This window comes from Pristiophorus japonicus, chromosome 1 (assembly GCF_044704955.1).
Source record: "Pristiophorus japonicus isolate sPriJap1 chromosome 1, sPriJap1.hap1, whole genome shotgun sequence".
Classification (NCBI taxonomy): domain Eukaryota; kingdom Metazoa; phylum Chordata; class Chondrichthyes; family Pristiophoridae; genus Pristiophorus; species Pristiophorus japonicus.
The window spans coordinates 212807942-212835269 of record NC_091977.1 but is presented as its reverse complement, the minus strand read 5'-3'; the positions used below and the strand labels follow the sequence as shown (position 1 = coordinate 212835269).

Here is a 27328-nt window from a genome sequence, read left to right as displayed (position 1 = left end):
ATTTCTTCTGGTTGGCCTTTTAACAAGCTTTTACCAATTCTCACTAATTTAACTCGTTTTAGTTCATTATGGCTTTCTGCTAGTTATTCCCTATTTACCCTTTCATTAAAATTAGCATTCAAAATAAAACATAGCCTGCAGTGTCCTAGTTGCCCTTATTCAAATAATATAAACCTTTACATAACCACGGCTCTATCTTATACTGTTGGGCAGAATTCTACTGCACTAATAAGAGTTTCGGGTGTGAATTTTGTTGTTGCTGCTTCATGTTTAAAAAAAAAAATTGAAAAATATATATATATATGCTTGCTTGACTGCTTTTACATTATTGGGTTACTTCTTTCCCAACTCCAACAAAAAAAAGTGTAGTTTCCCATTTGGTTATTCTGGGACATTTACATTGTGTGTGTGTGTGGAGAGACTTTACCTCTCTCATTGCCGAACACCCTCCTCCTCCAAATGGTGGTAGCTTCCCTCACCGAGAAAAAAGCCACAGATAACATCAGAGGACAATGGCACTCTTGTATGTAAGGACTAGCTACATGTTACTGACAGAATCTTCTTAAAAGGCCTGTTCCTTATTTTGTCTTATCCAATGCTACTGGAAAATACTTGGGTGAAGTAGGCCTTATTCGTCAAAGACAATTTACCTTTTTAAAAATAAAAATTGCATTTATTTTTTAAATCACAGGTTCGTTCTGGTGAGACTGCTGCCAATATTGCTCGAGAGCTTGCAGAGCAGACAAAAAGTCTAATTCATGCTGGCGATATTTTGTTCTCCGTAAAGCTCATGGAACAGTTAGTGGATTTGTTAAATGTGCAACTCCGCAACCTTACTCCAGGTGGAAAAGACAGTGCAGCTCGGAGCCTGAACAAGGTAGGAAATCTGTGCCTTTGCTTTGTGTTTTATTCATTTCTCCCTTCCTTTCCCTTTCTGTGATTCACACTGAATTGGATGGGGCCATTTGTATAAGGCATGGGGTTGGGGGGGGGGGGGGGTGGCGCTTTGTGATTAGGGAAGCATGGTCACTTCACATTCCATATTTTAAGTGTCATTTTATCGGATAACTGACTGAAAAATATTTCCAAACGGTGTTTAAATAAATCCTGAAGTATTACTTGAGACATAATTTCTGTATTTTGTAATTTTTGGATGGGTTCAAAATTCCATGGGATTTTTGTCAAGTAGTACATTTTGCAGGCTCTTGCATTTTAGACTGATTCCCAGCTCATCCTTTTAAAACTCAGTTTTAATCTCCAGTTAACACTCACCTAAAATCATTCCTTTTTATAGCCAAGCTGTTTCTGACTCTCATAAATCAACTAATTGCACTGCCCACTTGGAGGACTTTTATACAACAGACATATATTCGAATTGGGCTTTAATCTCTCTGATTTAGGATAACTACTCAGGACTTAATTTCCTGTGACAGTTACTGCTTAATACATTCATGTAAAATTCTTTTGTTCACTCTCTAAATGGGCTAACAATTGTATAAAAATAGCACATTAAGAATCTTTGCACAAACTTGTTTAGTGCAGTGCCAGAGGAAATTAAACCCCTGGGAGCTCAATTTCTATTTTCTATTTTCGTTTTAATAATAAGTTGATAGCTTCACATCACTTCTACAAAAGTACAGTTGAATTCAAAGTGAGACGTCTGGGACTCATCCGTGTAAGGTTGGAAGAGATTTGAGTAGCCACAGTGAGCTGACAGTAGGGTTTGCTTAGTTCAGAGAGCAGGAGAGCGATGTTGGTTTGCTGATTCCCTGGCTGGAATTTTAATTTGGAGCAGGTGTGAGGGAGCTGGAAAGTGGTCAGAAAACCTGGGAGAACAGATTTCCCTCGGGGCCCTGCTGATTTTAATGACAGGGCCTGATTAGCATTTTGATTCTATTTCCCGCCCACAGCCAGCTAGATAGAGAAGCTGGCTGGCTGTCAAGCGGGTAGGCCTGGGGCAACAGGTCACAGAGGGGACGGGGGGTGGGGGAGGATAGCTGGGATCATTGTCTAGGTCGGGGGGGTGTCGGATCTTTGGAGGCGAGGTCAGGGGTCGAATTGTTGGAGACGAGGCCGGAAGGGTCGGATCATTGGAGACAAGGTCGGGGAGGTCGGATCGATGGAGGGGAGCTTGAGGGGCCAGATCGTTGGAGGTGGGGTCGGATCGTTGGAGGGGAGGTCAGGATTGGCTCCTTGGAGGCAAGGTCAGGGGTCGGATTGTTGGAGGAGTGGTCAGGCTTCAGATCCTTGGAGGGGAGGTCGGGGGTTGGATCTTTGGAGGCGAGGTCAGGGGCCAGATCGTTGGCAGGGGAGGGCGAATCGTTGGCGAGTTCGGGGATTGAGGGATGGGAGGGGCAGAGGGAGGAGGTGGGGGGGGAGGGCGGGAGATGGTTCAGAAGGCCAGAGGGGAGATCAGAGGCCTTGTGGGATGGGAGACGGCGGTTGTTGGAGGCCTCAGGGTGGATCGGAGACCTTGCGAGGAGAAGGGAGGCCTCGTGAGGGGGTGGGTGCGGCAGAAATGCTGGATCCAGCAGATAAGTGGAAAGGCACTTATCTGCTGGATCCAGCAGTCCTCTCCTTCCTTTAGCTGGCAGGTTCCCCGAAGCCCAGGAAACCCGGCCAACCAGAGTTAAATGAGGCACGGAGCCTCATTATATTAAAAATGCCAACTTGCCTCCTATGAGCGGTTTGGCTGCCTTCTCCCATCCCACCTCAAAAACCGGAAGGAGACGGGTTGTGGTCGGGATTCAGTTATTTAAGTCTTTAACCTTCCACCCAGCCCCAACCCACCTGTTTTTTGGGGTTAAAATCACTTTCCCTCTTCCGCCCCCGCCCCCCCCCCCATCCCCCACCACCACCCCAAGTGTCGTTGAGATAAAGAAACCAGTTAAGTAGTGCAAACATGGGAGCTGCTACACTTCCCATCCTCCCCTGATCTAAGATAAGGAAGTGCCTCTATCAAAGCACCTTTTTCTGTCCCGGGGAGTTTTACGGGGAAATAACTTCGTGGCAGAAGAGTTGCGCACCAATGTAAAATTAGCTCATTTATTCCAAGCCAAAATGATATTCTCCTCCATGTGCTAACCATACTTTTTACCAAAACCATGGACTATAATTTTATTCTTGGGGTGCAGCTAAGTAAGGTGATCTGTTAAACCAGCAATGTTTAGCTGTGTGCAAACCAAGTGGGATTGTTGAATTCTGCATTCATTAATAATAGTGTGTGTAGTTACACAGTTCTGTGCTGTGGTAGAGGTGGAACAAGGATACATTTCCAAGCATCTGGCATTTCAAAACCAACCAATATACTGAATGCCTTCTGGGCAATGTGCAGGCCTCTGCCCAGAAGCACTGACCTCTTCTAGTGAAAGAACGGTTTTCTCAAAATGTTAAATGATCTCGAAACAAAACTTGCAGGGCCAGAAATTCAACTATCTTGCTACCATGTGGATTTTAAAAAGTTGTTATGTGTTTCCTTGCTGTCTTTCATTTTCATGCTTCTGTATTTTGGGTGGGGGGAGATGGGCCCTTAAACTCTTGGTGACCTGGTGAGAAACTTGATTTTAAATAGACTGGTTAAGTTATGGCTGACTTACAACAGTGCATATCCAATCCACACCACTGAATGAAATTAATTTTCACTGATCAGGTGCAACAAATTGCCCTTAATGTCAGCATTTATGTTTATAAAATCTTAAGTGCGTATTAAAACAAACTCCAGTTCAGTAGTCAACAGCAAACCAGTGCTCTGCTTAATGATGTAGACTTAAAGCTTAAAAAAATATTTTAAATCAAGAAGCAATAAAATTATTCAGTATAAATGGCTATGGTTAGATCAGAATTCAGTTTAACAACATCCGAGGCTGATATACAATGAGCCAAATGATCAGCGAGAGTGACACTTTAAATAAAGAGGTCAATATTAACCCACCATGCCCGGTGGGATCGAAGGAACCATTAAAATTGATTGATTTAACTTAAAGTCCTGTTCCTGCTGTCTTCGTGCTGGCCGCCACTTTATCTGGCCAGGTGGTGGTGTGTATACTCCTAGAAACCTTACCTTGCCCTCGGTGTCTCTAAGCCAAGAGTCACTGTCTTGGATATCTCTGAGGAGCAGTCCATGAGGAGGCTGTGCTACACCAGGTAGGCTGCTGTTGATCAATACAGCCTCCTGCAACACAGCCAGCTGCCTGCTGGGCCAGGTGACCATGCCCTGGCAGTGGCTGTCCAACCTTTTCACCTAGTCCTCCTCCACTCGCTCCTCCCAGCCACACTGCATGGCTGTATCAAGGAGGTCACCAATGCCCTATTTACCAGGGCCAACCAATATATCACCTCTCCCATAGACGCCAATATGCAAAATGATAGAGTTCTGGGATTTGCAGCAGTGGCTGGCTTCCCTTTTATCCAGGGCAGTATAGACTGCACTGATGTAGCCATCAGGGCAAAAGAAGATGAGCCAGAAGCAGGAGAGGCTATCACTCAATTACTGTTCAGTTAGTGTGCGATCACCACAAAAGTATCAGAAGTCTGCACCAGTTTTCTGGCAGATGTCACAATGCCTTTATTCCGTGATACTCATCTGTCCCCCCCCACTATTCTGCCTTCCACAAATGTAAAAGAATGGCTACTTGGAGATGAGGATTACCCCCTGCACTTGTGACTGATGACACCCTTCTGCATCCCCACCACTCCTGAAAGCTCAGGTATAATCATAGAATGACAGCCCAAGGAGGAGACCAATCGGCCCAAAATCACAGTCATGGGCAATTAAAGGTTCAGGTACCAGGAGAGGTCTAGGGGCTCCCTACAATATGCCCTACACAAAGTCTGTCGCATCATTGCAGCGTGCAGCATGTTGCACGACATGGCAATTCAGAGATTATTGTAGCTAGACGAGGCAGAGCAACAGCAACTGTCATTATTTGATGAGAAATAATTGGTTGAAGGTGAGAGAGAAGCAGAAGAAGAAGGAGGGCAAGCAGAGCGCACTGCAGCCAGGGAGGCCAGAGATCAGTTGATAGAACAGCACTTTCGGTGACCTACTCAGTCCTCTCCCCTGCTTCTCTGCATTAACAGTCCCCATTACCCCCTTCACCGCTCCCGTAATCCTGGAAACCTTTCAGCCAACCTTAAAAGAAAGAGATCAAAACCTTAAATGAATGATATACTGACAGTGCAAACTCAGAAGCTGCTAAGAAAACACAGTGCAGACCAAAGCTCCAAATATGATAACTGTGATTAATTTAATACCAAACACAATAATTGTCATGTATCTCACATTACTGTATAGAACTGTATCTTACCATGCTATACATGACTCTAACTGGATGTGACCTGTAACAATAAGCATATCTTACCACCAGAGGTGCACTTGCAGGAGACACTCCATACCTGTCCCACTGTGGTATATAAAGGGAGGTCCCAGGCAAGTGCAGCACTGGAGAGCTGGAATTAAAGGTGCAGGTCTTGAGTGACCTTGACTTCAGCATGCGTCTCGTGTAAGTCAGGACTTAACAGTGGCGACGAGTTACGGGATCACAGAATCCACAGAATGGCTACCAACAGCTCAGATGAGAAATACAATGCTGGAGACAATTGGGATGACTTTATAGAAAGGCTCCAGCAAAGCTTTGTGACCAAAGACTGGCTGGGCGATGATAAGGCAGACAAGAGAAGAGCCCATCTGTTGATTGGTGTGGCTCGAAAACATATGCTTTAATGAAAAACCTGCTGGCACCCGAGAAACCAGCAAGCAAGTCATTTGAGGAGTTGAGCACACTGGTGAGAGACCAGCTGAAGCCAGCGAGCAGCCTACACATGGCCAGACACAGATTCTACAACTACAGACGCTGTGTGGGCCAAAGCATACCCGACTTCGTGGCGGAACATCGGAGGCTGGCTAGTTCATGTGAGTTCCCTGATGAACTAAGGAGAGAAGTTCTGAGAGACTTTTTTATTGAAGGAATAGACCACGCAGGCATATTCCGAAAGATTATCGAGACTAAGACTCTAGAGGTAGCAGCACTGGTCACACAGATGTTCTTGGCAGGCGAAGAAGAAACGAGGCTGATCTATACTCTGGGTATGACAACCAACGAGGCATCGGAACAAGGGGTTAACATTGTGAAACAAACCGCTACCCCCACACACAGACAAAGGCAGGAGAGCAGGCCTTCAACAGCAGACAGTGGCGCCAGAAGCTATCAAAATCAAGGGCCATATGAACGGCCGATCACACCTCATCAACCCACAATGCGAGCAATCAACAACAGATTGAGAGAAGCTCAAGGGAGATCAGCCAGATGTAGCTCATCCTTCGGAAACAATGGAAACGGTCTGTGTTGGAGATGTGGGGGAAGGCACTCAACCAGGTTGTGTCGATTTCAGCATGCCGTTTGCAGAAACTGCAACTACACAGGGCATCTGGCTTGCATGTGCAGAAAAACAGCAGCTCGGCTGGTATACGAATCGGAAGGTCGGAAAGCGGATCAGAAGATGGTTGGAACAGTGCACGGGACGCCGAGGTACAGCGGGTTAACACGATCAATGTCCACTGTTCTTACACCAAGACGCGTCCAATTATGATGAGGGTTCTACTCAACGGGATACCCATCAACATGGAACTAGACACGGGGGCCAGTCAATCCCTCATGAGCGTTCAACAATTTGAACAGCTGTGGCCGCACAAAAGCAACAGACCAAAACTCATAAGATCGACACCAAACTAAGGACCTATACTAAAGAAATCGTCCCAGTCCTTGGCAGCGCCATGCTCTCAGTCACACACAAAGGGATGGTGCACCGACTTTTCCTGTGGATTGTCCCCGGGGATCTCCCAGCCCTGTTGGGGAGAAGCTGGCCAGCAGAACTTAATTTGAAATGGGATGATGTTCACGCCATGTCGTCAGAGGAACGGACCTCCTGCTCAACAGTTCTAAGCCGTTTTGAACATCTCTTTCAGCCAGGTGTGGGCACCTTCAAAGGGGCTAAAGTTAGAATCTACATCACACAGAATGCCAGACTGGTCCATCACAAGGCTAGAGCTGTGCCTTATGTGATGAGGGAAAAGATTGAAAACGAACTGGACCGGCTTCTGCAGGAAGGCATAATTTCTCCCGTGGAATTCAGCGACTGGGCAAGCCCTATTGTCCCCGTCATGAAGCCTGATGGATCCGTGCGAATCTGTGGGGATTACAAGTCTACCATAAACAGAGTCTCCCGACAGGACCAATACCCGCTGCCCAGAGCGGAGGACCTATTTGCCACGTTGGCTGGAGGAAAACTTTTCTCGAAACTTGACCTCACATCTGCGTATGACACAAGAACTGACCGAAGAGTCTAAGCTACTCACCACCATCAACACACATTGAGGCCTTTTTGTGTACAATCGATGCCCATTCGGCATCCGGTCAGCAGCTGCTATATTCCAGCGCAACATGGAAAGTCTGCTCAAGTCCATCCCGGGGATGGTTGTGTTTCAAGATGATATACTCATCACTGGCAGGGACACCGACTCTCATCTCTGCAATCTTGAGGAAGTACTAAGTCGATTGGATCGGATAGGCCTAAGAGTTAAGAAATCCAAATGTCTGTTTCTCACGCCTGAGGTTGAATTTTTGGGCAGAAGGATTGCTGCTGATGGAATCTGCCCAACCGAATCCAAAACCGAAGTGATTCGCCTGACACCCAGGCCCCGGAATATCTCGGAACTGCGCGCCTTTCTCGGGCTACTCAATTACTTTGGGAACTTTATGCAGAACTTGAGCATGTTGCTGGAGCCCTCACCATGTGCTACTCAGAAAGGGGTGCGATTGGTTTTGGGGGGACGCCCAAGAACGCGCCTTCAATAAGGCATGCAACCTTCTATGTTCCAACAGTGTTTTAGCCTTTTTTGACCCAGGTAAAAAGTTAGTCCTTACGTGTGATGCGTCAGCGTATGGGGTCGGGTGCGTTTTACAGCACGTCAGTGATGCGGGTAAATTGCAGCCCGTTGCTTATGCCTCCAGGTCACTTTTGCGGGTTCTCAACGGTATGGTTGAGAAGGAGGCGCTCGCGTGCGTGTACGGTGTCAAAAAGATGCACCAATACCTTTTCGGGGCCAAGTTTGCATTAGAAACCGACCACAAACACCTCGCGTCCCTACTATCCGAGTGCAAGGTAATCAACGCCAACGCCTCGACGCGCATTCAGCGGTGGGCACTGATGCTGGCGGCTTACAACTACACGATAAGGCACCGACCGGGCACACATAACTGTGCCAACACGCTTAGCAGGCTACCCCTGGTGACCAAAGAAGGGTCCGACGAACAGGACTATATGATGATTATGGCAATCAATGCCTTTGAATCCACAGGTTCGCCCATGACGGCTTGCCAAATCAGAGCCTGGACGAACAGCGACCCTACGTTATCTCTAGTTAAAAGATGCGTTTTAACCGGTGACTGGGCAGAGGCTAGCAATGCCTGCCCTGAGGAGGTCAAACCCTTCCATAGGCGTATGCATGAACTCTCACTACAGGCAGTCTGCCTGATGTGGGGCAGCCGAGTAGTTATGCCCTTACGAGACAGGGAGGCGTTTGTCCGGGAGCTCCATCGCGAGCACTGGGGGATCGTCCTTATGAAGACCACAGCCAGATCTCTTGTCTGGTGGCCTGGCATTGACGCGGACTTGGAGCTCTGCTCCGTCGGTGCACCATTTGTGCGAAACTCAGTAATGCCCCCCAGGGAGGCCCCCGTGGTCGCGGGTGCATGTAGACTATGCGGGCCCATTCATGAGCAAAATGTTCCTCGTAGTCGTTGATGCATTTTCAAAATGAATCGAGTGCACCATTTTAAACTCGAGCACCACCTCCACCACTGTGGAGAGCCATAGAACCATGTTTGCAATGCACGGCATTCCTGACATACTGGTCAGTGATAATGGTCCGTGCTTCACCAGCGCAGAATTTCATGATTTTATAGTTGACCATGGTATAAATCACGTTAAGGTGGCACCTTTCAAGCCGACCTCCAATGGCCAGGCGGAGCGAGCAGTGCAGATCATTAAACAAGGCATGCTCAGAATCCAAGGTCCCACGCTGCAGAGCCGCCTGTCACGACTGCTGCTGGCATACAGATCTTGTTCGCATTCGTTGACTGGGGTTCCCCCCACGCAACTATTGATGAAACGAACCTTAAAGACCAGGCTCTCGTTAATCCTCCCAGACATGCATGAAATTGTTGAGGCTAAGCGTCAAAAGCTAACTGAATACCATGACCGTAATTCGAGGGGGAGGTGGAATGAGATAGGGGACAAAGTGTTTGTGCTAAACCATGGCCGAGGTCCCAAATGGCGTACAGGGACAGTAACAGACAAAGAGGGAAACAGGCTACTGGTTGTACAAATGGACAATGGCCAAACCTGCCGGAGGCATGTTGACCAAGTAAAAAGTAGATTCACTGATCAGACTGAAGAACCGGAGGCAGACTACAATGTAGAACTCAAACCACACCTGGTGGAAGACAGAGGGAACAACCTGAGGAAAGGGCAATCTCAACAGTCAGCCCAGGCAAGATACCAGCAATCACACCGAATGTAAAATAGGCACCAAGGCAAACAACTGAACCACAACTAAGACACTCTACGCGAGAGCGCAGACCACCTGAGAGATTGAATCGATAAAGGCAATAAGATCTTGGGGGAGGGTGATGTCATGTATCTCCCATTACTGTATATAACTGTATCTTACCATGCTATACATGACTGTAACTGGATATGACCTGTAATAATAAGCATACCTTACCACCAGGGGTGCACTTGCAGGAGACACTCCATACCTGTCCCACTGTGGTATATAAAGGGAGGTCTCAGACAAGTGCAGCACTGGAGAGTTGGAATTAAAGGTGCAGGTCCTGAGTGACCTTGACTTCAGCATGTGTCTCGTGTAAGTCAGTACATTAGAGTCAGGACTTAATAATTACCTTGAATCCATTGCTCACCCAAGTGTCAGCCCACTGTCCCTTACTTAGCAGAAGATTTACTAACTCCATTACTCCTTCAAGGTGCTCCCTCAGTGGCTTCATGAGAATTAGTGGAAGGCTACTGTTGTTCATGTTGTGACCCTTGAGATGCTCGTGGCTAGCGATTTCTGGGTGCTCGAACCTGTAAGGGCATGGCTCCAGACCATAGCACTTTGGCTGGCTCAGCCGCCACCTATTGGATATTGAATGGTGGGTTGGCGAGGGAACAGATGTGTTGACATCCTGCCATTGGTGAGAAGGAGAACTTCTCTCCTCATCCTCAGCTTTTTGACCAGGACCTCCAGGGAGGCCTCAAAGAAACTGGAATCTTGCTTCTGACTCATCGGTGCAGAAAATGTTCTTGCAGCAATCTCAGAACAATCTGCTGGAAGGGAATGCAACCCGCATTTCTACTTTACGAAGATCTCGGGAGGACAGCTAGAAATTACATGCTGAAATTACGCGCTTCCTGATCCAAACGCGATCAGGTGGAATGCCTGCCAGTTACATTTAAATGAAGTTCAGGAGTTGAAGTATATCAGGAGTGTGTTTGCCTTCACCTTGCCCCCTCCCCACCCCCACCCGAAAGTCGCTCTGGGCCATGTTGGGACTGTTTTAACAACAGAGTGTCTGTTGTGTCAGCGAGGTAGCAGGTTACAAATGATCTTTATTGGTTTGCCAGTATGCTGGAACACAAAACAGCAGGATATGGCTTTTCGGCAATGATTTTCCGCAACGCAAATTCCTGGGTTGTCTGCATAGGGAAACCTTCCCACAGTTGGGGAAGCAGAGTTGGATAATGAGGATAACTTCATTTATTTTACTGTACTTGCAAACAATGGTGATAGGGCATAGGTAGAGGGCTAAGAACAGGTTGCCTCTTTGTCCTTTTGATTAGTGATAACGCATGACATTTGTAGAGCAAAAAGGTGATATGAATTATTAAATGTAAGGTTTCATAAAAGTGATTGAACATTCATTATAAAGTGATATATGTAAGATGGAAGTTTTCTCTATAATTATTTAGTAAGTGTTAACCAAGGCTACTTATTCGCAGTTTTCATGGAAAAACAGACTGAATCTGAAAATACAACCCCCAAGAACACTGGTTAAAAATTACAGAAAACTGTAATTCCATCTAATAAAAATGGAATTTGACTTATTTCGGCAGTGCAGTTGCCCTAATAATAACACTTGAGTGTTTGGTTGCCATATCAAAAGCGTGACTGTCTCAGTGATCACTTGTTTTACTGTCATATCAGTTGAGCAAGAACAATAAATACTCCCTCAAACTGATTGATAGACCGGTGTCTGGCATGAGACTTGTGTGAATGGCATGATGTCACCCACTTAGTCCAGAGGTTGAAGTAAAATTGTATCCCATCCAGCTACATGTGAGATTCTTCATAATCTTCTTGCATAGGGGGATTTATAACCAATCTGTTCAGTCTCCTGCAACTGTTAAGCCCATTCAACCGGATTAAAAAATGGTTCATTGATGTGAGAAAAGGGTTAAATGGCTCAAGTGTTTATATGTACACAAACTTGAAGTAAACTGTGCAAAAGCTACACTGTTGATGTATGGGAGATGGCCTCACTGAGTTGAACCTTAACAAGATGATCAAACTGATGTATATGTAATTCAGTTTGAGTCCATCTTATTAAACCAATTCCAGCTCCTTTTGGTATCCCCAGTGCCTTCTGCACACCTTGGGTCGAACATATTTTCAAAAACCCTTGTGCTTCTGGCCACACATGCACAATGTTCCAGTTCATTGCATGATTTGATTTGACATACCTCTGGACAACCTCCTACATATATCAGTTTCTGCTCCAAGGATACAGTCGATACTAATCAATATGAACTAACAGAATTTGTAGTGTGTACAAAGCCATGGGAAACCGATCTGAATCATTGTGCCAAATGACAAACTCAGTCATTTTCTTGCAGTCTTTTGTGCTCAATTCGTGAGAGAAGTGGCTGCTTTCCATTTGGAATTAAAGTTTCTTAACAATGTGGTGTACAAAATGTAGCAAAGAGCAACATTATGGGGTGACTTGGATTATTTTCCACTTTAGTAGTGACAACTGCTGCAGAGAAGTGAAAACAAAAAGCCAAGATTCTTCATTTTCTTCCTGAGTATTGCAACCTATTTTGGTTGATGCATTGAACTATGTTTGCGGCTATTTCTTGTTTTGAACCTTTTGGCTCTCAAGGCAAGCTTGAGTGCCCAATAGCTAAAATGTCCCATTGTGCACAAGAAATATTAGGTCTGTGAATTTCAAGAGCCGTCTTCGAGTTGCTTGAGTTTTGAATCTGGCTAATTTGACATTTGTCCAGGTCAGATAGCAGGAGTGGGGAGGGGTATGTGAATTAATTGTTACATTCTGAAATTAATCGACAATTTTGTTCAAAGATTCCAAGATGTATCAAAAACGTTATTGATTTACTAAAGCATAAAAGGTTAACAATAAACCTGTTTAAAAATGTTGAATTATTTGTATTGCATGTGAAATATTCGTATGAAAGAATTAGAACAAAAAATGCCAGCTTCTATTTTTGCAAAATGCTTGATGTCCAGACCAGACGTAATCGTGCTAAAGGTGAATCTGTGACAACCCTGGGCTGTACCACAAAATGTGACATCTGCTAATTACCATAGAAATGTTGAGTGTTGATGATTAGGAATGTTACATTTTAAACATGCTAAAATCTTATTCAATTTAGTGGTCCCACCTCTAAATGCATGAACATCACTGGCATTTGATTACCTTCACCTTAACTGGCCTAGAGTGTTCATACCTTGGTCTCGCTAATATAGCATTGTAATGGCACAATGTAAATGTGTTGTAAAAAATCTTGTGGCAACATGCAATGGGCATTTTATGCAAAATGCCTGATACTCTAAGAATTGGTGTCATAGTTCATTATTTCAAATTAGCTATTTTCAGAATGTAGAGTTTATTAGTGAATCCTTCAGGGCCATTTGTCTGAGGCTTTCTGCTTCTTTTACCAGTAACTGACCAATCAGTCAAATTCAAGTAATTCGTCAATACAGGCTGATACATCTCCGTGCAGTTTGAATCAGCTCTGTATAATGGGCCATAGAAACTACAATAAAACATTTACGGGATCATTATAGTGGGAAGAAATTAAGTACAGAAATTCAAACTGGGGTAATCTCGTTTTGTCATGTGACTTAAGTATAGGACTGGACAGGTGATTTGAATGTTCAATATTTGTCATTAACCTGAATGCTAACTGGGGTAACTTAGCATGTAAAGAAACACAATGGAAAATCTCTGCTTTGATAATCTACTCTTTAATGCTGGATGTATCTTCCTGTTGTGTGCTCAAAAGATGAAACTGCAGTGTTTTTTTTAATTTTCCTATCATGTCCTCCTACTGTCATTAACTTTCGAATATTCTGTGTTTCATTGATAATGCTGGCTCTGTGGATTCAGCTTCAGAAAAGAGAGCACTCTTGCAGGGCCTACGTTCAGGTAACTTAGCCACGGCTTTATTTTACTATGTCTTTTCACCATTTAAAACCCCCCTTTGTGCGATGGCATTTCTCCTGTGCTCTGTGTCTGCCTGAGGCTTACTGTCTGCTTAAATTATCTGTCTTAATTTATTGCTCTGTAGGTTGGCTCATGGAATTAGACATAAGGTGTTTGTTTTCCCTTCCTCTAAGCAGGCCATTCTTTGCATGCTGGTGCCCTTGGTAAGGCTGCAGTCCTGTAAAATGAAGTATTACAGCAGCAAAAAATCACTCGTACTATTCACAACAGCCCACCTACCACTGCTTACAGTTAAGGTGGCTTGACATTACAATGCAGTCTCGTGAAGCATGAATATTTTTATACGTGAAAATCAGTGCAAAAATCAGAAACATGAAATCTTTATGGTGTAATACCTGTAGGGAAATTACCTTCCATCCTTTATTTGCAAACTAATTGGTTGTAATTGCTTTAATATTAGAAGGTTAACTGCACTGAATCTTTTTGGATAAGCACTCCAAGCACTACACAAATACTAGTCATGGTTTCAGCTATGCTGATTGCACCAAATATAGCATAGGATGACAGCGTGCAGCTCTTTTACACTCTGACAGATATTGCTGAGCATGATCAGCGGGCCAGGATCAATTGATGGAAGGGAAGGTGATTCCATAAGGCAATGATTTGGCCAAGTTTCTGTGATGATTTAATTTAGGTGTTACAATTAACCTCCGTGCACCCGGGATAGGGAGGGGAACATTAAATCAAGAGGGTTCCTGCTCTTGGTCACTTCCCAGTCGGCCTCTGCCCTGCTAGAAAAGTGTATGTTGTGGACATGAGGTGAAGGACAGGTTATACTTCAGCTGTAATGATGCCCATAACCATGGTCTAGGCTTACATGCAAGAACAGCCTCTTTGACAAGGTACCAGAGGGTGACCAGTGAACAGTATCCCAGTAGGCAGAGGATAGAAAAGGAGAGAAATTTGGGAAGAAAAAAATTGAAAAAATCTTTCAGGAGAGCACCGAGGCGGTACCCTGACTTTGCACACTCTTCAGCATGCCCAAATCTTAAAGGTGCTCCTACACGCTATGGAGTGTTCTGCCGACACAGTGCGTGACTTGAACCCCTCGCTTGCTGCCTGTGGGCTTTCAATGTGAATTTCAGATCATCAGCAGGCTCAAGGTTCAGGCATGTACTCGGTGCTTATTTGCAGAAACCTTGTGTCTGTTCTTTTGAGCTAACCAGCAGTGCCAGCGTGCAGAACTACATTTTGATAAGCTGTGCTTTGTTTGAGCCTATGCTGTCATTTTGCCATGTAACCTTTTTAGAAAATGTCATTTAACAAACAGTTAAAATCTTGAATGGGAGGAGGTGGAGTCAATCAAACTGGCATTAGCTTATAGCTTTTCCTCTGTACATTAAAATGAAAGTCTATGTAGAGGAAAGTGTGTCACCAAACAACCTGTTACTCAGAATAAAACTGAATTGTCAGCACTTGAACTGAATTTTCTTTCTTTTTGAATGAAGCTGATCGCTTTTATGTTACAACCTCTCCTTCACCCCCACCCCCCCTCCGACCCCCTCAAAATTATTCAATTTGGGTAACATCTGAGCCCGCTAAACCCAAAGTATGTTGGGAATTCTGAAGGTTATTAATTGGGGCCTGTCAAAGTGTAGTATGCAGTGGGACAAGTTGTTGTGCTGACACACACATTACATCCATTTTATACTCTGCCTCTGCCTTGACTGACGCGACTGAACCAAGATCATTATAATGCCAAATGAAAGGCGAATTAATGAGGACGCTGTTTCCCTTGTTTGACCACTGAATTGGCTGTTTGTCGAGGAGTTCTGTGGTGCGTGACAAACAACTTTCTGAATCTTCTCATTAACTTTGCCTTTTTGACTTCTGATATCATCCTGTGAGGGCCCATTTGGCTTGACATCCTTTTTAAACTGATTGGAATAAATTGGCAAGCTGCATCGTAGCATGCTGGGTACTGAAATAACTGGAATGGCGGCGAAGAATGGGACAGAATGACAATAATTTGATTAATTACAGAAATAATAGTTGTGCATTAAAATCAAATATAAAATAACATTTCCAGATTTCTTCTTCAATTACGGAGCCTATTATGCATAATATCACATTGTACCAAATGTCAAGTGATTTGATTATCTTCCTGATGTTAGTATTGTAAAGGAAGAGCTGAGGTGAGCTCAAGGAATAAAAGCTGTGGTGCTGTTTTCTGAAATTGTGTGTTGATGCTGGTTCATTTCCATGTCTAATCTATTGAGGAAATGTGTTTTAAGTAATAATGGATGATACTAATAACTGCACCAGTTTAACTAAATGAATTCGAATAGCCAGGTCAGTTCTTTCCAATGGACTGTTTTCTTCAGATTGCCAGTTTATGTTGCAGTTTGAGCTACTGTCTTGTTTTCTTTTTTTCCCTCTAGTCCTTTGTAGCTTTTGAAAATCTCTGTTATCACTTAAATGGTAAAAGAGAAATCACTCTCCTTAGCTGCTGGCAATCAACTGTTTTTTTTTTGGATTGCTTCCTGAGGGTGTCTTACATTGGGCCTGACTGTCCTCCATTTGTTAATGTAGTATTCAACCAATCAGAATGTAATGCTTTTAAATAATGATCAAAAAGATAACAGTGCGCAAGAATATGCTGTAATACATAGACGCGTGTGTGTGTAGATACATGCACTTATGTGTGCATTGGGGGAAAAATGTTTAAACATATCCGGGGGTGTTCAATAGAGGACTGAGGGAAGTACTATTCCAATTGCTGCTGGATAGACCCTGGGGAGTGAATATTTAACACGAGTAATTATTTTTAGGAGTTAACAGGTTTGTTCTTTCATCAACACTAGTGGATTTCCAATGACCTTGCTCAGGGTGAGTTTGAGATTATGCCATTTTATAATAGGGATATTGTTCTATCTAGCCCATACTGTATTATAACATAGTTGATTGCCTTTGACATTGTTCACAGAAACAGAAAATCTTTCTCTCAAATTAACACAATTTTTTTCTCATTTTGGCATCTGTATCATGTTTTTTGACTTTCTATCTTTTTTGTAAATCTCTCCACCCTTTTGTACTTCTCTTTTTTCTGTCTGTCACACTCGTTACTTTACTGACACATTCAACATCTATCTCGTCTGCTTTTGAGAGAGATGATAAGGTGACTGTCCAGCTAGAAAGGCCTTGGGTTGGGAGCGATAACCAGGAGGAAGCAAAATGTCAAAATACAAGAGGGAGTGGGGGTTTGGGCCACTGTATTCGGAGAACAATCAGAAATAGGGTTGCAGATACTATGGAGCTGGGTGCACTGGTGGCTGGCTGGAGTGTAGAAGCCCTGGATTATGGAGTCTGGAAGCACTGATGGATATATGCTCTTGAGCGGTTCTGGCTTGTTGACTCACTGAGGAGATAGTAGGGGCGAGACTGAAAGCACTACGAGAAGCTGGGGACTGGACGCACTGAGGGAATGTCAGAACACTGAGTGCGGAAAAGTACATTTTGGGAGTACAGAAAGTGAGCTTGGAGCACAGAGAGCAGACATAAGGACTGGAAGCACTGAAAAGTCTAATGGCACTGATGAGGGAAACCAGATTCTGAGAGCACTAGGAAGGGAGCTAAAAACACCCAAAGAGAAGATGGAAACTGGAAGGCGGGAGCTGCTTAAAAAGAATTAAGGGGGAAAGATGGGGGTTGGATGCACACTGAAATGTTGTGCCAGAATCAGCAGCAGTGGCGATGGGATAGATTGGGATGGCTGGCAACAACTGCGGGTGGGTCACCGTTGCTGAGAATGACTGGGGCAAAATTAGCCTAGCTTGTTGAAGGGAGCTAAGGGAGTGGTTTGGTTGAGGGAATTTGAGCAGAGGCAGTGGGTGGAGCCAATACATGGAGGAGGAACTTGCTGTGATTGACGTAGAATGCTGCCAATTCGTGAAAATCAGTGCACAAGATACAGGCAACAAACTTCAACCCAAAATTAAGCGCCAGCCAAATATTCCATATTAAACTCTAGAATTCCAACCTAAGAGTCAGCCTTCCCAAGAAATTGTTAATCAGGTATTTACATTACGATATAGGCACCTTGAGGAATAATTTATTTTGAATTGTTCAATTTTTATTGGGGATTTTTGTTGTAATTGTTAGTTACACAGGCAAATTTTCAACAGGTGAAATATTTCAAAATAGCTGAAGCCTAATCAAGACTTTTGGAACGAGTTAGAAACATAGAAACATAGAAAATAGGTGCAGGAGTAGGCCATTTGGCCCTTAGAGCCTGCACCATCATTCAATACAATCATGGCTGATCATTCACCTCAGTACCCCATTCCTGCTTTCTCTCCATACCCCTTGATTGCTTTAACCGTAAGGGCCACATCTAACTCCCTTTTCAATATATCTAACGAACTGGCCTCAACAACTTTCTGTGGTAGAGAATTCCACAAGTTCACAATTCTCTGAGTGAAGAAGTTTCTCCTCATCTCAGTCCTAAATGGCTTACTCCTTATCCTTAGACTGTGACCCCTGGTTCTGGACTTCCCCAACATCGGGAACATTCTTCCTGCATCTAACCTGTCCAGTCCCGTCAGAGTTGATTCATAGTTTCCTGTTGCTATTTGGGTTGGGGGTGGGTGGAATTAAGCAATTTTCTAATTTTCCCCTACTTTCCCATTTCTTATTGGCCATTGACATCTTGATTAATTTACCTTTAATCAATCAGATATCAGATTGAGTTGACTTAGGGAAATCTCTCATTTTTGTCCTGCATACGTGTGGCACTTTGAAGTCTGATGCGATGGATCCGCACGCTAAAATTGGTGGTTATGTAGACGGTTATATAGATCAGCGATTCTCCCCTGGCGCTGCTCAAGATAAGGCAGAGGATTCACTGTTTTGAGGCTAAGAACATTATACCATGTAAGGTTACCTGTCCTAATGTTTAGATGTCAGCTGTGGCTCAGTGGTTTCCCACTGGCTTCTGAGTAAGAAGATTGAGGGTTCAAATCCCACTCCAGAGCTGCGGGCACTAAAACCAGGCTGACTGCAGGTGCCATCTTTCGGTTGAGATGTCGTTAAACCGAGGTCCCGTCTGGCCTCTCGGATAAATGTAAAAGGTCCCAGGGCACTATTTAGAAAAAGAGCAGGGGAGTTTTCCTCAGTGTCCTGGCCAATATTTATCCCTCAACTCATCACTAAAAATGATTGTCATTTCACGTTGCTGTTTGTGGAACCTGGTTATGCGCAAATTGACTGCCACATTTCCTACAATACAACAATGACTACAACTGAACTTCCGATCCCCTATCTGCACCATCACCATTACTTCTACCTCCGTAATAGCGCCTATCTCCGCGCTTTCCTCAGCCTATATGCTGCTGAAATCGTCATTCACCCTAATGTAACCTCCAGATTCTACTATTCCAATGCTCTCCTGGCCAGCCTTCCATCTTCCACCCTCCATAAACTTGAGCTCATCCAAAACTCTGCTCGTATCCTAACTTGCACCAAGTCCTGTTCACCCATCACTCTTAAGCTTGCTGACTTACATTGGCTCCTGTTCCACCAATGACTTGATGTTAAAATTCTTATCCTTGTGTTCAAATCACTCCATGGCCTCGCCCCTGACCATCTCCGCCATTTCCTCCAGTCCTACAATCCTCTGAGAACTCTGCGTAACTCCAGCTCTGACCTCTTGTACATCATCCACTTCCTTCGCCCATCATTAGCAGCCATGAATTCAGCCGTCTTGGCCCTATGCTCTGGAATTCTAAACCTAAACCTCCCCATCATCCTCCTCCATTAAGACAGTCCTTAAAACCTGTTTGACCAAGATTTTGGTCACCTGTTCTAATGGCCTGGTGTCATTTTTGTCTGCTTATGCTCCTATGAAGCACCTTGAGACGTTTCACCATGTTAAAGGTATTATATAAATGCAAGTTATTGTTTAAAAAAAAAATATTGATTATCCAATTTGATTTGCTTGTTCATTTCTCTTCTAAACAATAGCCTGGATTTTGCACACCCGATGACAGTGTACACTCCAGGTATGCCGTCGTAAGCCTTCAGAAAAGCCCTGCAAGTTCTGCGATTCCAAATGTGCCGCGCATGTGTGAAAACCCAGAACTTGAGATCTGTCAAGGCAGATCATCTGCACCAATTCAAAAATCACTTTCACTGGTGCAGAGTTGGGCTGCCAACTACTGCCCAGCAAATGCTCATGAAACCCTTAGGCTTGCTTTCACCAGCATAAGGGTTAATATAAATTTTAGCTTAAAAATGTAAAAATAAAAAATCATGCACAAACATTTAAAATTTCTTTATGTAAATTTTTGTTAAATGTTTAAAATTATTTTTTTTATTACATTTTTATTTTATATGCTTTATTGAAAGGACTTTTAATTAAATTTGAAAATGGGAACATTTATTCCAGTTTATAAATTATTTAATTATTTGGGGATTCCTCTTTTGCTTATAGGGGATTTCATTTGTAAATGGAATCCCCATAAGCATATTAGGAATCCTCCTTTCTAATTGGAGGACCTGGCCCACGTGATCCCAGGGATGCTTCCGAACCTAGTAGCCTGAAGGTAGGTGTGGATTATTTTATCGGGTAGGAGATGGACTCCGGATGTACACCTCAGACTTCAAATTCCGGCCCATTGAGTCTCTGTGGTGAGGAGGCTTGTATCTTAAACATTTCAGTGTTTCTTGCTCATTAACTACTGTTCATTTTACATCAGTAAGCCACTGGCATCTGTGACTCCACCTGTTAAGCTGCTAAGGCAATTGGACCACTTTACACGTATAATGTTGGCATGAAGCATCGTTATTATCACAGAAAGTGAAAGGGGCAGAAGGAGGGTGTTCAAATCAGGTGGGAATGAATAAATTAATGAATCTTGGCATCTGAAGTAACATGATGCACGCGGGGTGTGAGGACATGCCTGCCTCCATACATGAATATAATGGGCATAGAGACACTGCTTGTCTATTTGTGAGAACTGACTGATAAGAAAATTGCACCATTTCTGCTTATTAACTATTGCAACTGATATTTTCTTTTCTGTTTGCACCATATTCTTGTCTTGCATTTGATATGTTTTTGCCTAAAGAAAAATGAAATTGTATTAAAATGCTGAAAATGTATCTCGGTCACTCGCGTGCTCAGAATGAAATAGCACTATTTATTGGAAAAGTCAAATTGTTCCACAGTGAGTACCAGCAAACAGTAGTTCAGCCATCCTGTCTGCATGATAATAACTGGATCTATAGCAGTGGCTTCTTACCTTGGGCAAAAAAACAATATTCTTTTTTTACCAGTCTGCTCGAGCTAACTCAGATTAAAAGGTGGCTAAGGTTATCCTAAATGTTCAATGCAAGAAGATTGTTTTCAGTACATCGATACTTATTGACTGTAAATAAATCAGAACTGTACTTGTGGATTAGTTCTTCTACACATGTCTAATTTGAACCTGCATAAAGAGAACATCGTTTCTTACAGTAAAGCAGTGAATTGTTCTGAAACTCAGCATTGCTTTACTGCTGTGCATTGTGAACTTGAGAGGCTTGGAAGATTGGCTGAGATTGCCCTCCCTTCCTCATAGGGATCTCTTCGCTTCCACTCCGTGCCTCCCCATGGTGGTATTGCTGAGATGACGTGGGTGGTTGTGGCATGAACCCATGGCTGTCCTCACTAGGCAAAGTTACAATCCCATGTCATTGTTTTCCCTGAACTGCAGGCCATGGTGGAGACAGTTAACAACCTCTTGCAGCCTCAAGCCCTGGACGCATGGAAAGACCTGATGACAAATGATCAGCTGCGAGCAGCCACTATGTTACTTGATACAGTGGAGCAGGGCGCCTTCGTCCTTGCTGATAATCTGCTCAAGACGGACATAGTCCGAGAAAACACAGAAAACATACGTGAGTCCAGTCATTTTGAAAACTAGACAACAGTTAAAACTGTTAAGAAATCTCTTTTTAGCAGTAAGCACTGTTTGATAGTATCAGAGACATTTATTTGGTGTTCCATGAGTGAACAGACGATTCCTAATTTGCTAAGAATTGATTTTTCTCAAAGACTAAATTACAGGAGCTGCAGAAAATATCGACACAATTACCACAAAGGCTTTAACTGAAATACGCTGAATGAATTTGAACCTTGCAGGTCAAAAATGTCAGATACTTGTGTGGTACTTTTTCCTCCATGTGGCTTTATGTTTTGAGCAAACTTATTATAAAATAGTGGAACATGTGGAGCCTGAAATTTACACATTACACCATTTTATATTGAATTTGCTTAAAAAAGGCCTTTCAAGAGACGGTTCAATCGAATTGGCAGAAATTTTCTAGTTGCTGCACATTGCCTGGTATGATTTATGAAAGAAGCTCAATCAGCAGAAGGCTGCTTCTGCAGAGCCACTATGGTTACACTCTGGTGCTACCCATAGGCCATCACAGGTGAAACCAAGTAGAAGAAAAACATCTTGGTCCAACTTTTAAAATTGCACCCCACATGAACAGTGAGGGTAAAAACTACAGGTTGGACTTTACATCTTCCACAATAACAGAGAAGACAGTAGTTGAGGTAAATAGTCGAGATGCATTTAAGGAGAAGCCAGATAAGCAGATGAAGGAGAAGGCAATAGATGTTTTTCTGATGGAGTTAGATGAGGAAGGATGGGAGGAGGCTCGAGTTGAGCATAATTGAAAGCATGGACTGTTTTGGGCCGAATGGCCTGTTTCTGTGCTGTATATTCTATGTAAGGCACATCAAAATACAGTCAGAATTAGAGAACGTCCCTTTTTATCAAGATTGCTAAATTTTGGTTCGACACTTAACATCCCATTGAGAATATATTTTGACTCATAAGATGCCCCAATATGGAACAGCAGACTACTAGATCTTGAGTGTGTTGTAGTTGATGTTGAAAATGTCTGGTTGCCAAAAGACTAATTGCTGTTTTGTGCTTTCTTGGGGATAACAGTGTTGGAGGTTGCCCGCTTGAGCACAGATGGAACATTGGAGGATCTGCAATTTCCACAAAATGGAATAAACGGGAACTCCATCCAGCTTTCAGCAAGTACTCTGAAGAAGAATGGCCGTAATGGTAAGTTTTAATTGAAATTGTTAACTTGAAATGCGAGGTGTGACAGAAATAAGATATGGGTTTGTGACTCTTGATTATCCATATTCCTCAATAGGGGCTTGAAGGAGGTAATGAGCAGAGAGGGAGCGATGTCCTCACCTCTCTAAATCTGCAGCTTGCTTGTCAGAGTGTGGACATTGGGCTGTAGTAAAAGATCATGCACATAATGGAAAGACCATGCCATCAGAGATGCCATGCTGTCATCCCATGTAGCAGCTTTGCTGCAGGTGTTGGCACAGGTGCTCTTTAATTTAGAACACACATATTATTTTTTAGCAAATCACAGATTCACTTTGAATTGAGGCACCATTCCCTCAGTACATGCTCAAAAGCCAAATGAGGGGAAAACAAAAAAATGAGATTTTTAACCAATTTATTCAAGACATGCTACACTTATAATTCCTCAATTTTCTCAATAAACCTTGTAGCATATATTTCTTTTACTTCATGAAAATAATATAAGTTCCCTAATGCTGTAAAGGTTGTATTATGGCCTCCTAACATGCTTGGCATAGCTTAAAATGTGTTCTTTATTTATAAGAAATAATGTTTTTGAAATGTTCTGAAATTCTATCACATTTGCTATAATCAGAACATTACTGAATCGTATCACAGCATCTTATCCTTAGTCTGATATGCTGATGCAATTGATTCATTTCTATATTTCCTTCAAACTATAATTGAAGTTTGTGTGCTGAACTCACAAAAGCTGCAAATTCAGCTTAATAAAATACTGATATCTGAATTACCTGTAGCATTGTTGTGCTTTTATTGGACAGTTTGATATATCTATTATTTTAAACAGTGTTAGCTGCACAGATGCTCTACAAAGTTATCCTTCATTCACAGAACTAACTCTTAAGTCTGAATATGAGTCCATAATTCAATTTCTATGTGAATCCCCTGAGCAAATCAGCATGAGTTGCTCATGATTGGTCTTTAACAAGGATTTAACGAGCTTTTTTGTGGTTAATTTTCATTAACACATTTTAGCACAGGACCAAGACTCCTGGGGCAGATCTTTGTCTTCACTTACTGATCGGTAATCTGGTAGCTGTTACAGAACCTGCCTGATTTTTAGTGGAATGAAAATCAGGGGGCTTCTACAAAGTGCAGGCAATCCTCCCAGATGGCGATGGTGAAGATCTACCCCATAGAAAAGTTTATTATTGCTCTCCATTCATTTTGCCTCCAAAAAGAAATGGCCCCATAATACCAACACAGGCAATGGAGTATTTCCAAATAAAAATGAAGCCTAAATATTGGTGCTTCAACATTGATTTCATTTTTGAGTCCATTTGGTCTTGTTGAAAAGTCTATGGAACAATTTATTTTAAATGTCTACAGATTGTCAAATAGAATATAAGGAACAGTACGTGTGGTGGAGGCCTCACAGTATTTTTGTTCAGTGCTTTCTCAATGAATTGAAAGATTGCAATTACGTAGTTTTATTTAATGTCAAAATTGTCCTGTGGTTCTCAAAGAATGGCTGTTGATGTGTTGCCATTGAAAATGATACATAGACGCAGCAAAAGTCAAATATTGCAGCTGTATTGGCCAAATGAGTGTATAACAGAAATCTGGTTCCAGCAATTTTCTCATCATGCTTGGAAGCTCCTTCTTAGTGCACTGCAACACGGACTTTACGGAGCTTTTTGGGTTCTGAAAATCCAATTAATCTACCACTGCAACTATGCGACATTTTATATGGACTAAGAGAAAAGTCAGCTCTCCTGAACTTTTGGGTTATGAGAGGCTAAGACTGCACTGCACTCAGTTTTTCAGGAAGGCACAATTACTTTCTTAATCTCTACCTTTAAATAATCACTGCATTTCAGTTATTCAAAATGTCAGTAAAGGTAATATGCCTTATCCCTTCTTTGCAGGTGAGATAAGAGTGGCATTCGTCCTCTACAATAATCTGGGAAGCTATCTTTCTACAGAGAATGCCAGCTTCAAGCTAGGAAGTGAGGCGATGTCAACCAATCACACTGTTATAGTCAACTCACAGGTCATCTCTGCGGCAATAAACAAAGAAAGTAACCGAATCTACCTGGCAGCTCCTGTGGTTTTTACCTTAAAACATATTGATGTGAGTGAGGATATTGACTCATTGGTCTGTTTGTTTTCTACTTTGTGTGTGTGTGTGTGTTTCTCCCTCTACCACCCTAGTTCATAAGAAATAAGAACATAAGAAATAGGAGCAGGAATAGGCTATTTGGCCCCTCGAGCCTACTCCACCATTCAATATCATGGCTGATCTGATCATGGACTCAGCTCCACTTCCCTGCCCGTTTCCCATAACCCTTTATTCTCTTATCGCTCAAAAATCTGTCTATCTCCGCCTTAAGTATATTCAATGACCCAGCTTCCACAGCTCTCTGGGGCAGAGAATTCCACAGATTTACAACCCTCTGAGAGAAGACATTTCTCCTCATCTCAGCTTTAAATTGACGGTCCCTTATTCTAAGACTATGTCCCCTAGTTTTAGTTTCCCCTATGAGTGGAAATATCCTCACTGCATCCACCTTATTGAGCCCCCTCATTATTTTATAAGTTTCAATAAGATCACCTCTCATTCTTCTGAACTCCAGTGAGTATAGGCCCAAACTACTCAACCTATCTTCGTAAGTCACCCCCCTCATCTCCGGAATCAACCTAGTGAACCTTCTCTGAACAGCCTCCAATGCAAGTATATCCTTCCTTAAATTTGGAGACCAAAACTGTATGAAGTACTTCAGGTGTGGCCCCACCAATACCCTGTACAGTTGTAGCAGGATGTCTCTGCTTTTATACTCTATCCCCCTTGCAATAAAGGCCAACATCCCATTTCTCTTCTGATTACTTGCTGTACCTGCATACTAACTTTTTGTGTTTCATGCACAAGGACCCCAACCCACTGTAGTCTAAGTTCTTTGCATCTCTCATTTGCAGATTAAATCGGTCAACTATTTACACTTGGTAGAACATTTTGCAAGATGGTTGAGTAATGGGAGCTTTCTGTATGGTGAGGAATAAGGGTCTGTAGATTGTCATCAGAGTGTTTTTAATTTCACCTTATACAGAGCTGATTTCAATATATTCATGGTATATTGGCTATCATGTTGAGGTACTATGGATCTGTCAAAATTTGTTCACAAAGGTGAAAGGGACTAGAAAGGTACTGTGGCAAAATATGTGAAGATGTGTTGTGCCTTGTTTTTTTTCCCAGAAACACATGAAACTGTAAAATACCTCCAAAAACTATCCTGGCCTCTGTGTCCGTTCAGTGACTCCAGGATGTTCTGTTGACTGCAATAGGAAACCACCTGACTAGTGAAGGAGAGATGCTGTCTCAGTGCCCCAGACATTGGGTGTCAAAGGCAAAGTGTTGTCCAATTGGCCGGCCGGCCATCTCAGATTGCAGTCCAGTTCCATCAATTATTCTAACAAAAGAGATGTTTAAAGCATAATCAGGTTCTGAAGCATCCATGTATTGATTTTCTTCAGTAAAGTTTGCTTGAAAGTTGATGAGATTTTACAAATCTCTCCAGTGCCTTTAGCATTGCTTCCCTTCTATACAACCAGATTTGACAGGAGCAATGAGATATTGTCAACTTTGTCATGTCAAACAGATCTGTTGACAGTTTGCAAATAACCCATTAGGTGATGAAGTTGAGGTAAACTGTCCTTTTGTGCTGGAATGCTCAATGATAGTTTAAAAAAATGTGACTTTGATAGACAACTGACTTAGTGTCCTGACCCAGTGAGGTCAATTTTAACCACCCTAGCTGTGTGGGAGCAGTGCATTGGGAGGGGAAAAATGAGGTGGCGGGCACGGGGCAGTAAATTCTTCCATTTATTTTTTTTCAAGGCTTTGTTTCTGCCGGACAGGAGGCCTAAGATTCTGCCGTCTTGATCTGCAAACTAAACTAAATTTCCAAGCTCCGCTGTTCTATTCCCTTGAGGGCTATAATTAACTTGCTATTTGAATTTTTAATATAAATTACTTCAAGATCCTTCCATGGAGGCATTGTCAGAAATCTCAACATGTGACAATTATACTCTACTACTTTGGCTACAATAATATAAGCATTATATCAGCTTTATTAATTACTTTTCCACATCACCTAGATAATGAAAATCTATTGTTACGCCAAGCCATTTCTAAGGGGGAAGATTGCTGCTGTTTGCTGATGATACTAAAATTGTGAATGCACGAATATAAAAACACATTTAACAGTTTGCTATTAGTCACAAACAGTGGAAATCTTCCATCTAATAGTCCCTGTGCTAATTATTTTCATTTATTGTATATTTGTGTCACTTTTTTGTTATTAACTTTGATTTGTCTGCCCAATTGTAAACCCCCTTCAAGCATTAATTATGTCCTCTGTCCCCATGGCTCTCCCCATTCTCCTGTTGTCTGTAGATTTGACAGGCTTACCAATGGTTCGAGCATTCAGGCTCTTTGTGCAGATAAGAAACAAGGAGGGTACTCGCAATGATCCCTGTGGAACTCCGCTCAGTACCATCCCCCGACTCTGCCATGACTCTCTCCAGTGTTGTCGGTCTCCTTTCTATTACCATTCCCATGTTTTACTCTCAATTTGTGACACTTAGTTTAATTAGAAGTTACTTTTTTTGTTAAATGTAGAAATT

The 27328-nt window shown here is 42.8% G+C and overlaps 1 protein-coding gene across 1 annotated transcript in view; it reads left to right on the top strand.

Annotated features, from left to right (window-relative positions):
• Positions 1–27328, top strand: part of LOC139268349 (adhesion G protein-coupled receptor L3-like) — a 484368-nt gene that overhangs the window by 358431 nt on the left and 98609 nt on the right. The window contains exons 7-11 of the mRNA XM_070886428.1: positions 692–877; positions 13467–13505; positions 21278–21461; positions 22526–22648; positions 24574–24779. Of these exons, the coding sequence (XP_070742529.1) occupies positions 692–877; positions 13467–13505; positions 21278–21461; positions 22526–22648; positions 24574–24779 (738 nt within the window). The remainder of the gene's footprint in view (positions 1–691; positions 878–13466; positions 13506–21277; positions 21462–22525; positions 22649–24573; positions 24780–27328) is intronic.